This window comes from Canis aureus, chromosome 4 (genome assembly GCF_053574225.1).
Source record: "Canis aureus isolate CA01 chromosome 4, VMU_Caureus_v.1.0, whole genome shotgun sequence".
In the NCBI taxonomy this organism is placed as follows: domain Eukaryota; kingdom Metazoa; phylum Chordata; class Mammalia; order Carnivora; family Canidae; genus Canis; species Canis aureus.
This window is the reverse complement of record NC_135614.1, coordinates 73,173,544-73,189,228: the sequence shown is the minus strand read 5'-3', so window position 1 is coordinate 73,189,228 and position 15,685 is coordinate 73,173,544. Positions and strand designations below refer to the sequence as shown.

General features: G+C 38.1%; 1 protein-coding gene across 2 annotated transcripts in view; it reads left to right on the top strand.

The window, feature by feature from the left end:
- The window catches only part of WDR70 (WD repeat domain 70), a 309,184-nt gene that overhangs the window by 12,922 nt on the left and 280,577 nt on the right, over positions 1-15,685 (top strand). For both annotated transcript variants that reach the window (XM_077896170.1, XM_077896169.1), the window contains exons 3-4: positions 2,615-2,698; positions 13,776-13,896. In XM_077896170.1, coding sequence (XP_077752296.1) covers positions 2,615-2,698; positions 13,776-13,896 — 205 coding nt within the window. The remainder of the gene's footprint in view (positions 1-2,614; positions 2,699-13,775; positions 13,897-15,685) is intronic.

The following is a 15,685-nucleotide window of genomic DNA, read 5'->3' as shown; positions in this document are numbered from 1 at the left end:
GATCTATACCCTCAAAACTATAGAACACTTCTGAAAGAAATTGAGGAAGACACAAAGAGATGGAAAAATATTCCATGCTCATGGATTGGCAGAATTAATATTGTGAAAATGTCAATGTTACCCAGGGCAATATACACGTTTAATGCAATCCCCATCAAAATACCATGGACTTTCTTCAGAGAGTTAGAACAAATTATTTTAAGATTTGTGTGGAATCAGAAAAGACCCCGAATAGCCAGGGGAATTTTAAAAAAGAAAACCGTAGCTGAGGGCATCACAATGCCAGATTTCAGGTTGTACTACAAAGCTGTGGTCATCAAGACAGTGTGGTACTGGCACAAAAACAGACACATAGATCAGTGGAACAGAATAGAGAATCCAGAAGTGGACCCTGAACTTTAGGGGCAACTAATATTCGATAAAGGAGGAAAGACTATCCATTGGAAGAAAGACAGTCTCTTCAATAAATGGTGCTGGGAAAATTGGACATCCACATGCAGAAGAATGAAACTAGACCACTCTCTTTCACCATACACAAAGATAAACTCAAAATGGATGAAAGATCTAAATGTGAGACAAGATTCCATCAAAATCCTAGAGAAGAACACAGGCAACACCCTTTTTGAACTCGGCCATAGTAACTTCTTGCAAGATACATCCACGAAGGCAAAAGAAACAAAAGCAAAAATGAACTATTGGGACTTCATCAAGATAAGAAGCTTTTGCACAGCAAAGGATACAGTCAACAAAACTCAAAGACAACCTACAGAATGGGAGAAGATATTTGCAAATGACGTATCAGATAAAGGGCTAGTTTCCAAGATCTATAAAGAACTTATTAAACTCAACACCAAAGAAACAAACAATCCAATCATGAAATGGGCAAAAGACATGAACAGAAATCTCACAGAGGAAGACATAGACATGGCCAACACGCACATGAGAAAATGCTCTGCATCACTGGCCATCAGGGAAATACAAATCAAAACCACGATGAGATACCACCTCACACCAGTGAGAATGGGGAAAATTAACAAGGCAGGAAACAACAAATGTTGGAGAGGATGTGGAGAAAAGGGAACCCTCTTACACTGTTGGTGGGAATGTGAACTGGTGCAGCCACTCTGGAAAACTGTGTGGAGGTTCCTCAAACAGTTAAAAATAGACCTGCCCTACGACCCAGCAATTGCACTATTGGGGATTTACCCCAAAGATACAAATGCAATTAAACGCCGGGACACCTGCACCCCGATGTTTATAGCAGCAATGGCCACGATAGCCAAACTGTGGAAGGAGCCTCGGTGTCCAACGAAAGATGAATGCATAAAGAAGATGTGGTTTATGTATACAATGGAATATTACTCAGCTATTAGAAATGACAAATACCCACCATTTGCTTCAACGTGGATGGAACTGGAGGGTATTATGCTGAGTGAAGTAAGCCAGTCGGAGAAGGACAAACATTATATGTTCTCATTCATTTGGGGAATATAAATAATAGTGAAAGGGAATAGAAGGGAAGGGGGAAGAAATGTGTGGGAAATATCAGAAAGGGAGACAGAACGTAAAGACTGCTAACTCTGGGAAACGAACTAGGGGTGGTGGAAGGGGAGGAGGGCGGGGGGTGGGAGTGAATGGGTGACGGGCACTGGGGGTTACTCTGTATGTTAGTAAATTGAACACCAATAAAAAAAAAAACACAAAACAGTCCTTCTCACACTTCATACCTCCCTGACTTCACCTGTATCTGTTCTGCATCTTTGCTTTTTTTTTTTTTTTTTTTTTAGTTTTTTATTTATTTATGATAGTCACAGAGAGAGAGAGAGAGGCAGAGACATAGGCAGAGGGAGAAGCAGGCTCCATGCACCGGGAGCCTGATGTGGGATTCGATCCCGGGTCTCCAGGATCGTGCCCTGGGCCAAAGGCAGGCGCCAAACCGCTGCGCCACCCAGGGATCCCTGCATCTTTGCTTTTAAGGGCTTCTGTGATTAGATTGGATCAACTAGGAACAATCTATTTTATTTATTATTTATTTCTTTATTTATTTTAAAAAAATTTTTTATTTATTTATGATAGTCACAGAGAGAGAGAGAGAGATTGAGAGAGAGAGGCAGAGGCAGAGACACAGGCAGAGGGAGAAGCAGGCTCCATGCACTGGGAGCCCGACGTGGGATTCGATCCCGGGTCTCCAGGATCGTGCCCTGGGCCAAAGGCAGGCGCCAAACCGCTGCGCCACCCAGGGATTCCGGAACAATCTATTTTAAAGTCCATAATCTTAATTACGTCTATAAAGTCCCTTTTGGTCTATAACATATTCCCATGTTCCAGAGATTAGGGTATGAATATTCTCCATTCTGCCTTTGACCAGTGTTGTAGATTTAAGGAATAGAGTCCAGGTGAATTAGAAGAGGACGGGAAAGTTGGTTGGTTAATGATATGACTGTCATTAAAAATTCCCTGGGAAGTAATCTCTTCTGAGATATGTATGTTATAGCCATGCTATAAGTTAAACAGACTAAATGGTTATTAATTATTTAATAAGTGTTTATTGAGTATCTAAAGTTTGGCCAGCTTAGTGCAAGAAGATCACAGTATGCTACTTATTTCTGTTTAGGAAAAAAAGCTCGCACATTTGATTTGGAAGCAATGTTTGAACAAACACGAAGGACGGCTGTGGAAAGAAGTCGGAAAACACTGGGTAAGAAGTTCATTTGTGTGCTCTTTTATTGGTTTAAATGCTGTATACACCTTATACGAATATGATGGCAGTTATTATTTTTTAAGATTTTATTATTTATTAGAGCAAGCACAGTAGGGGGAGGGAGAAGGAGAAGCAGACTCGCCACTGAGTGGGGAGCCTGATGAATTCAGGGCTTGATCTTAGGACCCTGAGATCATGACCTGAGCTGAAGACAGATGCTTAACTGACTGAGGCACCCGGGTACTCCGACAGTTATTATAAGACTGAAAATTTGATAATAGTTAAAAGACCAAATATGCCGGTTTCTTTGGAAGCAGAGGTTATTATTGTTTTTTTTTAACATGGTAATAGTTATATCTTAACACAAGAAAATCTGAATATTAGGGTTTTTTTGAAGTGTGCTATGAACAAACAGGGATTCTAAATTAGTTTGTAAGAATCATAATAGCAGGGTGCCTGGGTGGCTCAGTCAGTTAAGCATCTGCCTTCAGCTCAGGGTCCTGGGATCAAGTCTTACATCAGGCCTCCTGCTCAGTGGGGTATCTGCTTCTCCCCCTGTTCCTCCCCTCTGCTTGTGATCTCTCTCCATTCTCATCTTTCTCTCTCTCTCTCTCAAATAAATTAAAAAAAAGAAAAAGGAATCAGAATAGCAGTTTCTTTATTACCTCTTCTTTCACCTTTATCTGATTTTTGTTTTATTTTTTTCTTTTCCTGCTTACAGCGGAACCAGTATTTGGAATTTTTATAGAAAATTCAGACATACAGTGACTGTGACTGCTGCTGTTGAACATCTGCATTAATGAGTTGTATTAGACCTTTAATGATGGCCTTAATTTCCAGACTGTCTGGTTTGATACCAGGTGGTTGGCAATTCTGGGTACCACCTTATTGTCTTCTAAGTAGACTGACTCCTCTACTGCTTTCTTTGGATCTGATTCAGATCCTTCTTACACTGGAAAGGGAAAGATAAATGTATCTTGGTAGAGCAAAAGGTGCTAGAAATCAGAGACAGGACTTCTGGAAAAATTTAAGTGAATGTTCTGGCTATTGGGACTTTTTGGTTTATTTTTTATTATTTTTATTTATTTATTTTTAATAAGATTTTATTAGAGAGCGAGCATGAGCAAGAGGAGAGGCAGAGGGAGAGAGAAAGGGAGAAACAGACTCGCCACTAAGCAGGGAGCCTGATGCCCGGCTTCATCTTAGGCCCCTTGGATCATCACCTGAGCTGAAGTCAATTGCTTAACTGACTGAACCACTCACATGCTCCCTTTTTTTAAATGATAAATTATATAGCAGTAATATCTAATATTTGGAAAGTGAGCTTGATGTGAAATTTTCTGGTCTTTGGAAGAATAAAGTTTTTTGTATGTGACAAGCCCACATACTATTTTTTTTTTTAAGATTTTATTTATTTATTCATGATAGACATAGGAGGAGAGAAAGGCAGAGACACAGGCAGAGGAAGAAGCATGCTCCATGCAAGGAGCCTGATGTGGGACTCGATCCCAGGACTCCAGGATCATGCCCTGGGCCAAAGGCAGGCGCTAAATCGCTGAGCCACCCAGGGCCCCCCCCCCCCCCATACTATTTTTTTAATAAGAATGGTCATTATCAACACATTTCAAACACATACAAAAGTATAGTAGAAATCTTTAAAAAAAAAGTATAGTAATGAATTTCTATCACACAGATTTTAAGTATTAGAATAGGTCACAGCTGATGTTCTTTCTGTTTACTTTCTCAGATTTTTTTTTTTAAGATTTTATTTAATCATTAGAGACAGAGAGAGAGAGAGAGAGAGGAGAGAGAGAGGCACAGGCAGAGGGAGAAGCAGGCTCCATGCACGGAGCCCGACGCAGGACTCGATCCTGGGTCCCCAGGATCACGCCCCAGGCTGAGGGCGGCACTAAACCCCTGAGCCACCAGGGTTGCTCTCTCAGATTTTTTTGATAGAAATCTGAGACACATTATTTCATCCATAAATATTTTAGTATGTCTTTAAGAGATACCAATTGCTTTAAAAACCTAACTGAAATACCTTTACTGCACTTAAAAATATTAAACAATATCATCAGACAAGATAGACATTTTATTTAAGGCATACTTACAAATGCCTTAACCACTTAATTTCTAAACATTTTAGGGAATGCTTATCCTGTGACAGTATAACTTTCTTGTATTTACATCTTTCAGCTTGTGATAAACAAAACACTTGGAACAGATTGTCTGTTAATTAATTCACCTAATTAAGTGCATGGTTCCCTATACCATGCCTTGCAAGATAAGATCTCGATGTATACTTGAGAAGATTGAATTTAGAACTTAAATACTGCGTTTTAAAAAATAAATCCTGCTTCTTTGGGGAATGTTTTAAAATGGCCCTGTCTATTGTGTAGAGCTTGGGATTTAGAGTTGGATGACCTAGGTTTGAGGGTCAGCTGTGCATTTTAATAGAGATAATGGATGGACTTTCAAATTTCAGATCTTTAATTTCCTAGTCTGTTAGATGGAAGTGATAATAAGGAATTCCTTGGAAGGTTCTTGAAGGGATTAAGATGTTGGGCATAGTAAAGTACTTTAAAAATATCACTTTTAATTCCTATAGTTTTTCTTAGTAATGAACTTATGCTTTTAACACCTAAGGGCTATTACAGTGAAGAGTTATTAGATTTTTAAAATTTGAAAAATCATCTCAAGACCAAGTTCTTCTGTGATGAATTAAATGTGTTGAACTTTCTTGATTATTATATCCTCGAGCTTGGACTGTTCTTTTTACCCCTTAACTAAACACATGAGTCTGAAGTTTCACTTACGTTTCATGAAAGTTTAAAAATTGCAATACGAGCATTACTTATCTCGTGATTGGATTGGAGTCTTTCTGGGGGCATTGGCATCAGATTTGAGGAAAATAACTGTGGTTCCCCCCCCCCCTTTTTTTGAGATTTATTTATTTATTTATTTATTTATTTATTTTTTAATAAATTTATTTTTTTTGGTGTTCAATTTACCAACATACAGAATAACACCCAGTGCTCATCCCGTCAAGTGCCCCCCTCAGTGCCTGTCACCCATTCACCCCCATCCCCCACCCTCCTCCCCTTCCACCACCCCTAGTTCGTTTCCCAGAGTTAGGAGTCTTTATGTTCTGTCAACCTTTCTGATATTTCCCACACATTTCTTCCCCCTTCCCTTCTATTCCCTTTCACTATTATTTATATTCCCCAAATGAATGAGAACATATAATGTTTGTCCTTCTCCGATTGACTTACTTCACTCAGCATAATACCCTCCAGTTCCATCCACATTGAAGCAAATGGTGGGTATTTGTCGTTTCTAATGGCTGAGTAATATTCCATTGTATACATAAACCACATCTTCTTTATGCATTCATCTTTCGATGGACACCGAGGCTCCTTCCACAGTTTGGCTATTGTGGACATTGCTGCTAGAAACATCGGGGTGCAGATGTCCCGGCGTTTCATTGCATCTGTATCTTTGGGGTAAATCCCCAACAGTGCTATTGCTGGGTCGTAGGGCAGGTCTATTTTTAACTCTTTGAGGAACCTCCACACAGTTTTCCAGAGTGGCTGCACCAGTTCACATTCCCACCAACAGTGTAAGAGGGTTCCCTTTTCTCCACATCCTCTCCAACATTTGTGGTTTCCTGCCTTGTTAATCTTCCCATTCTCACTGGTGTGAGGTGGTATCTCATCGTGGTTTTGATTTGTATTTCCCTGATGGCCAGTGATGCAGAGCATTTTCTCATGTGCGTGTTGGCCATGTCTATGTCTTCCTCTGTGAGATTTCTGTTCATGTCTTTTGCCCATTTCATGATTGGATTGTTTGTTTCTTTGGTGTTGAGTTTAATAAGTTCTTTATAGATCTTGGAAACTAGCCCTTTATCTGATAGGTCATTTGCAAATATCTTCTCCCATTCTGTAGGTTGTCTTTGAGTTTTGTTGACTGTATCCTTTGCTGTGCAAAAGCTTCTTATCTTGATGAAGTCCCAATAGTTCATTTTTGCTTTTGTTTCTTTTGCCTTCGTGGATGTATCTTGCAAGAAGTTACTGTGGCCGAGTTCAAAAAGGGTGTTGCCTGTGTTCTCCTCTAGGATTTTGATGGAATCTTGTCTCACATTTAGATCTTTCATCCATTTTGAGTTTATCTTTGTGTATGGTGAAAGAGAGTGGTCTAGTTTCATTCTTCTGCATGTGGATGTCCAATTTTCCCAGCACCATTTATTGAAGAGACTGTCTTTCTTCCAATGGATAGTCTTTCCTCCTTTATTGAATATTAGTTGACCATAAAGTTCAGGGTCCACTTCTGGGTTCTCTATTCTGTTCCACTGATCTATGTGTCTGTTTTTGTGCTAGTACCACACTGTCTTGATGACCACAGCTTTGTAGTACAACCTGAAATCTGGCATTGTGATGCCCTCAGCTACGGTTTTCTTTTTTAAAATTCCCCTGGCTATTCGGGGTCTTTTCTGCTTCCACACAAATTTTAAAATAATTTGTTCTAACTCTCTGAAGAAAGTCCATGGTATTTTGATAGGGATTGCATTAAACGTGTAAATTGCCCTGGGTAACATTGACATTTTCACAATATTAATTCTTCCAATCCATGAGCATGGAATATTTTTCCATCTCTTTGTGTCTTCTTCAGTTTCTTTCAGAAGTGTTCTATAGTTTTTGAGATTCTTATTTATTAGAGAGAGCATGTGTGAGTGAGAGCTTGAGTAGGGGGAGGGGCAAAGGGAGAAGAGGCCTCCTCACTGAGGAGGGAGCCTGATGTGGGGCTCTATCCCAGGGCCCTGGGATCATGATCCAAGCCCAAAGCCCATGCTCAGTTCACCTATTGAGCCACCCAGGTGCCCCACTGTGGTTCCTTTTAATAGCAAATTTATGTATATGAATATGAACTGTTTTGATATGTAAATGCTCTAGTAGGATGAATTACTATAAAACCTCAGTAAAGTATGCCTTATGTTAAATGTCAGGAAATAATGTACAATTTTTTTAAGTTTTATTTTTCTGAATGCTCTAATAAAGTGTATAGGACATGTGAAAGACATAGGTCCTTGTTTTTTTTTTTTTTTTTTTTTTGAAGGGGTCCTGAGTTGATTTAAAATAATTAAATAATTTTTTTTTTGAGATTTTATTTATTTATTATGAGAGACACAGGGAGAGAGGCAGAGACACAGGCAGACGGACAGGCAGCCTCCATGCAGGGAGTCTGATGTGGGACTCGATCTCAGGTCTCCAGGATCAGGCCCTGGGCAGAAGGCAGACGCTCAACCCCTGAGCTACCCGGGCGCTCCGACATAGGTCGTTTTTAGAGCTATAATACTATGAGAAGCTAAATGGGGAAGAAAAATTTCTTTTATTCAAATGCTTATTTTTGGTGTGCTTGAGTTTTATTTATCAAAAATTATTTGAGAGAGAGAGAGCATATGAGATAGAGTGACACTTGCATGGGGGCTTGGTGAGGGTGGGGGCGGAGAGGGAGTGCTCAATCCTGGGATCCTGAGTTCATGACCTGAGGTTTATTTTATTTTTATTTTTTTAAGATTTTGTTTATTCATGAGAGATACACAGAGAGAGGCAGAGACATAGGCAGAGGGAGAAGCAGGCTTCATGCAGGAAGCCTGATGTGGGACTGAATCCGGGATCACGCCTTGAGCCAAAGGCAGATGAGCCTCTCAGGTGTCCCATGACCTGAGGTTTAACTGACTGATCACCCAGGCACACCCAGGGGTGTGCTTTAGATTGGATTTATGAACCTTCTCTTTTGTTATGACAGGGAAAAACATCTTTGAAAAAACAGTTAAGATAGTATTTGAATATGATTTCAATGGACGATTTAGGGATTATGAAAAGAAAAACTGTCCCAGATTTTAGAAATTCGAAAAGCTTAAAGAAGTTTGTGTTTGTATATGCATGCATCTGAAATGGTCTTCCTCCCTGGTTAGATCCTACTTCATTCTTTAAGGCCTCATACATATTTTACTTTTTCTAGGAATTTTTTGAAAACCTGTCTGGACATAATTGTTTCCTGTTTTTGTTTCCATAACACTAAAAAATACTATAAATTCTATCTTAATATTGTTCACATTTTGAGGATAAGAACCTTATTTTCACTTTTATACTTACAACTCCTGATAGAGCTCCTATATAGTAGTTACATCCCTGTATATTTAATGAAGAAATGTAACAAAAGTAACAAAAGCATTTAGCAGGTTTAAGTCCCATGAATAAAAAGGGGATCATGATTAGAAAACATTTTAGCTTACGTTTATAGTAATTTTATTTCCTTTACAATTTATCTTACATTTTATTTCTTCTTTTAAGTGATTAGTATAATGATGGGCTCTGAGATTTTCAGGTTCCAAGTTACATTCCTTTGAGTGCAGTTTGTGTGAATCAGCCCAGGTGGGACATGGTAGTTTTTTTTTTTTTTTTAAAGATTTTTAAATTTTATTTACTCATGAGAGATACAGAGCAAGAGAGAGAGAGAGAGAGAGGCAGAGACACAGGCAGAGGGAGAAGCAGACTCCATGCAGGGAGCCCGATGCGGGACTCGATCCCGGATCTCCAGGATCACGCCGTGGCTGTGGGCTGCAGGCGGCGCTAAACCGCTGCACCACTGGGGCTGTCCATGACATGGTAGTTTTGGATAGTAGTTTGCTGTTAACTAAGCAAAGATTGCGTATGTATGGAGGAGCTTTCACAGAAATGGCTGTCCAAAAATTGGTAACTGTTTGAAAGTAGAGAACAATAAAATGAGGTGCTTGGAAGAATAAACTTAGGTATTGGATAGTAAGTTAGTTTATTTTGGTTAAGGGAAGATACAGAGCATTTTTACGGTACTTAGAGTGTACTTGGTTTCACATTTGGTGAAAATGGATGAAATAATACCCTTTGTCAGAAGGTTACCGACTATTAAAAATTTGGTTTTTGTCCTCAGTCAACAATGAGGAAGAAATTTTTTTCCCCCTCTAACATGTTTTAATCTTGCTTTTTATCTTTATCCCTTGCTTTAAGAAGCAGTAGGTGATGACAGGAACTGATTAGAAAATCCTGGCTAGTTTAAAAAAAGTTGAAATTTTATTATTTATTTGTTTTAAATTTTTAAAATTTATTTATTTATTTTTAAAATATTTCATTTATTTATTCATGAGGGACAGAGAGAGAGGCAGAGACACAGGCAGAGGGAGAAGCAGGCTTCATGCAAAGAGCCCGATGTGGGACTTGATCCCGGGACTCCAGGATCATGCCCCGGCCCAAAGGCAGGTGCTAAACCACTGAGCCACCCAGGGATCCCTACATTTTTAAAATTTAAATTCAATTTGCTAGCATATAGTGCAACACCCAGTGCTTATATCATCGTATAAAAGTTTAAATTTTATTTATTTTTATTTTAAAAAATATTTTATTTATTTATTTATTCATGAGACACACACACACATACACACACACACACAGGGCAGAGACACAGGCAGAGGGAGAAGCAGGCTTCATGCAGGGAGCCCGACATGGGACTCGATCCTGGGTCTCCAGGATCAGGCCCTGGGCTGAAGGTGGCACTAAACCGTTGAGCCACCCAGGCTGCCCAAAAGTTAAAATTTTAAATGAAAAAATTAGATGCTTCACTAAAGACAAGTAGTTTGAAGTATTTATCCTCTGGTGAGGATCAGGTAAGTGGCTCAATTTCCAGATAGTTTGGCCACAAGCATGCAGTAAAGGGCTGGGCTTTATAACCCCTTGGAAAGACAGGCAGGCAAATTATTACATAAGGTAGGTGGTGCTCATTGGGTAACTAAAAGAAAAATTCTTACATTTATTTGACAGAGAGTGTGCGAAAGTGTGTGCCTACAAGCAGGGGGAGTGGCTGAGGGAGAAGGATAAGCAGACTCCCTGCTGAGTAGGGAGCTGGATGTGGGGCTCCATCCCAGGACCCTGGGATCATGACCTGAGCCAAAGTCAGATGCCCAACTGACTGAGCCACCCAGGTGCCCCTCATTGGGTAATTTTAGTCTCTAAGAAAGTCTGGTCACATCTTGAAAAGATCCAGTTGTTGAGCCTCAGTTCACTGCTCTGGGACTTTGTAGCTTTGTTCTTAACTTTTCTATGGCATAGATGTCTCAAATGCAGAATGAGAATGATAGTACCTATGTCAACTGTATTGTATAATTGAAATTTGCTGAGAGAGTAGCACTTAATGGTTTCACTGAAAAAAGAAGGGTGAATATGTGGGGTGATGGATATGTTCTTTGATTCCATGGCAAGAATCTTTTCATAAATTAGAGGTTTATTAAATCATTACATTGTACACTACAAATATTTTACAATTTTGTCAATTATACTTCAATAAAGCTAAAACAATAGTATCTACTTCAGAGGTTGTTTTGATGATTAAAGGAGTTAATTTATAGGCAGTGCTTAAAATAATATCTAGGGCATAGTAGGCTCCATGTAAGTATTAGCTGCTAGAATATTTGTTAAATTAAGGTTGTTATTAATATACTTTTGGTTACTTTCAAAGAAGTCCTAGAGGACCTAATTAAAAATAGGTCAAATAAGAAAAATTTAGTGTTGCACATGAAAACAACTCTGGAATGGGGCTCTTCAATCTTCTGAGTCCTGACATGAAGAACATTAAATTTTTCCCACTTTTTCTGTTTTGCTAGTTTTAGGATATTGACTTGTCTTTTTTTTTTTTTTTTTTAAAGATTTTATTTATTTATTCATGAGAGATACAGAGAGAGGCAGAGACATAGGCAGAGGGAGAAGCAGGCTCCATGCAAGGAGCCCAGTGTGGGACTCGAACCCAGGAACCTGGGATCACGTCCTGAGCCAAAGGGAGACGCTCAACCACTGAGCCACCCAGGCATCCCAGGATATTGACTTGTTTTAAAGTGACTGTCCTCATGACTCAAAAAATTTTTTTTTAAAGATTTTATTTATTCATGAGAGACACAGAGAGAAGGCAGAGTCATAGCCAGGGGGAGAAGCAGGCTTCTTGCAGGGAGCCCGGTGTGGGACTTGAGCCTGGGACTCCAGGATCACCCCCTGAGCCAAAGGCAGATGCTCAACTGCTGAGCCACCCAGGCGTCTCATAACCCAGATTTTAAGTGAAGTTTTGTTTTATCCAGATGAGCTTCTCCTCACGCCGAGAGGATCCTATTTTGTATATCTTTTTTTTTAGACGTAAAATCTTTCTCAAATGTTCCTCCAGATGACTTCTCACATCTTATTGACTAGTATTAGTGTGGAACATCAATTCCAAAAAACAGCCACTGGAAGAGCCATTGAGTTGACTTGGAATCAAGCTTAACCCTCTCTGGGCAGGGAACCAGCATCTACTGAAGTACTTGTTACTTATCTGGAGAAAACTGCGGTTTTTCTTAGCAAGGGCAAAAGAAAGAAATGGCTGTTGCACAGGAGGTTAATAATGTATGCCTGGGTATTGTTTACTAATTAAGGTCAGAAGTGCCCCAAGATGAGAGCCTAGGATGAAGTGTCCAAGTGTGATTTTACCCCCTAGCCTCCCCTCCTACCCTGGGGAATATGGAGGGATTGACTGGAGAATCAGGATGAGGGTAGGAGCCATGCAGGCCCACTCTTCTATTTGGACTTTATTTTCCTTATTTTAATTTTTTTTCAACCTCAGCATCAGAGTGCAGAATTGACTCCCAATCCACCTTAGCCCAGTGGGGAGCACAAAAAATATCAACACAAGCTAGAGCTATAGTGTTTGCCTTACCTCTTCCTGTAGAGTTTTAACTTCCCTATTTGAAATAAAAGTCTATCTAGTTGTCCAAATATATTTATCTCCTTATTTTTTTTTTTTTGAGATTTTATTTATTAGATCATGAGCAGTGGGGGAGGGCTGAGGGAGAAGCAGATTCCTGGTGAGCAGGGAGCCTGATGTAGGACTTGATATGAGGACCCATTATCATGACCTGAGCTGAAGGCCTTTGCTGAGCCACCCAGGTGCCCATTATCTCCTGTTTATTATCCTCCATATTGTATCCACAAAAGACCCTAAAGAATACAACATTCCAATTAATTATGCCTTTTTTTTTTTTAATTTCTCTACAATAGTCACACACAGAGAGAGAGGCAGAGACACAGGCAGAGGGAGAAGCAGACTCCATGCACCAGGAGCCTGCCTCCCAGGGATCCCATTTTTTTTTTAATTATGCCTTTTGATATTATTTAGGTGTATTTCTTTTATTATTAAGAAAAAGTGTTTTTTTTCAAAATTAATCATCTATTTATTTTTACATTTTTTAAAATTTAAATTAAATTTGCCAACATATAGTATAACACCCAGTGCTCATCCCATCAAGTGCCCTCCTCAGTGCCTGTGAACCTGTTATGAGGAAAAAATGTTAAAGATTATCTCAGGTTATTGAGGATGGTGACAGTTGAGAACCAAACTATTCATATAATTCATTTACTTCTTCTATGTCCCCCAATTGTAGAGTGACATTATCAGAGGAAAAAAGATTAAATTTCTTGGGATAATTTTTTTTTGTCTCTCTGGGGTAAATAATTCAAGAAATTTGAAATATTCTCATGATTTTTGTAGAAGTCCCTGGCCACAAATCCAGTGTGGGAAAGTCAGAAATGAACAAAATTCTGAGTTTATAGTTTAAAACATTAAAAGTAAAAATGAAATTACCTAAAATCTTACCTTTGGATACTTTGTTTTTTACTTTTCACCTTCCATATCTTTTTATTTTTTAAATTTTTATTTGTTTTTCTAAGATTTTATTTTTAAGCAATCTCTGTACCCAACATGGGGTTCAAACCCATAACCCTGAGGTCAAGTCACATGCTGCACGGACTGAGCCAGTCAGGTGCCCCCTTAGTGCAATGTCATTCATGTACTATTCACATACTAATTTTGCTTAGCATATGTGTTATTTTCCTAAACAGATTTGTATATTTTCCATCACAATTTTTATTCACTATATTTTATGTTGATATGTAGTAGTTCAGTTATTTTCCCAATACTGACAAATTTTCAAGTCTAAATTGGAAATTTTTTTTGATCTTTTCAGAAGCAAGAGAAAAAGAAGAGGAAATGAACAGAGAGAAAGAATTAAGAAGGCAAAATGAAGATATTGAACCAACATCTTCAGGCGCACATGTAGTCAGAGACTGCTCTAAATCATCATCCAGGTGCTTGACTTTCTCAAAAAGATTCTTTTAAACTGTCATTCCCATTTAGGTATTTAGTTTTAGATCATTGAAATTGGTAGTTTTTGCAAAGAAAAAAAGGAGAGGATAATGACTGATTTTTTTCCAAGAAACTTAATTTTCTTTTTAAAGATCTCTAGTTCTAATTAGAGGTCAGCAAGTAAGCACTATCAGATTTTAGTTTTCTCAGAGATAGAAAGCTAACAGCAGCTTCTTTTGTTGGTCACCACAATTACTATGCATTGGCACTATGGGAAGTCATCTTTAGTGGTCCTAGGAAGGGACACGGTGACGTTTTTACTTGGAGGGAGAGAGCCCATAATTAAAAAGAATTTTCTTGAAATTTTATAAACAATATACATTTTTAAATAAATAATAATATACCTTAGTTAAGGACTTTTGATGGCCCTTTTGCCAGTGGCTTTCATATATTCGAAAAAAATAACAGTAAAACATACAGGCAGGAGAAAACTGCTAAATGACTTTTCATTGAGGTATCTCGAAGTTTTGTAATTTTTGCATAATTTTAATTGCCTAAGGCTATGCATTTTTTGTGTGTGATTTTGATGTCTTTAAAATAAATAAATAAATGATTATTTCTTTCTCCACTTGAATTTGGACCCATAATTTATATGTATATTAATAAACTTACTAGATTTGATATTTTTTTCTCATTCTCTAGTTTCTTAAAAAATCTTACCTATATCATATTTCATTGTACTAACATTTTTTCATGTGTTTGGTCATATTTTAATGTTTTTAAGATCTATTTCTGAAGGAGATCCCTAGGTGGCTCGTCGGTTTAGTGCCCACCTTCAACCCAGGGCGTAATCCTGGAGTCTTGGGGTCGAGTCCCGCATCGGGCTCCCTGCATGGAGCCTGCTTCTCATTCTGCCTGTGTCTCTGCCTCTCTCTCTCTCTCTGTGTCTCTCATGAATAAATAAATAAAATCTTAAAAAAAAAAAAAAGATCTATTTCTTAGGCAATTATTTTCCCTCACATAGGAGATTATTATGCAATTCTGTTTTTCTAGATTTAATAAAAATTACTTTAATATTTTAAACGAGAAATTATTATGAAATATTTAAGACTTTCAAAGGATAATAAAGGACAGTACTCATTAGACAACTTAAGAAGTAAACTTTTACAGTGAACACTTCCTAGAACTGCCTTCCATTGTGTTATCCTCCCTTTTTTGCAGAAGTAACCAATTTTCTAAATGTAAATTTTTTTCACGTATCTCTTTATAATGTTATGATGTATTTCTGTATCCCTGAGACATATATAATATTATTTTGTATATATAAGACCTTTCTCTTTAAATGTCTAGTATAGCACTTAGTGTATTATATTCTATCATGTACTGTTCTTGTATAAGACTATGGACACTGAAGGTCAGGGATGTTATTCCCTTAATTGAACAAAAAGTTTTTGTTACAAAGTATGTCATACATATAAAACTTTAGATATCCTACATTTAAAGCAAACAGTGGATTAAATACCAATAGTGTAGGGCTTTACCAGTGTGAAGTTGTCTCTCTGCTTGTATTTCTCTCCTCCAGTTTGTTTATCCTTCCTTCTTCTTTTTGATTGTTTTTTTTTTTAGATATAAGTGTATTCCTAAATAATGTTATTTTATATGATTTCTTATTTTATATTGAAGCTGTTAATGCTGTTGTGAGTGTACTTAAAAAAAATCTTTTTTAAATTCAAGATTTTTTTTGGGGGGTGGGAGAAGGAGAAGCACAGGAAGAGGTAGAGAGTGAATCCT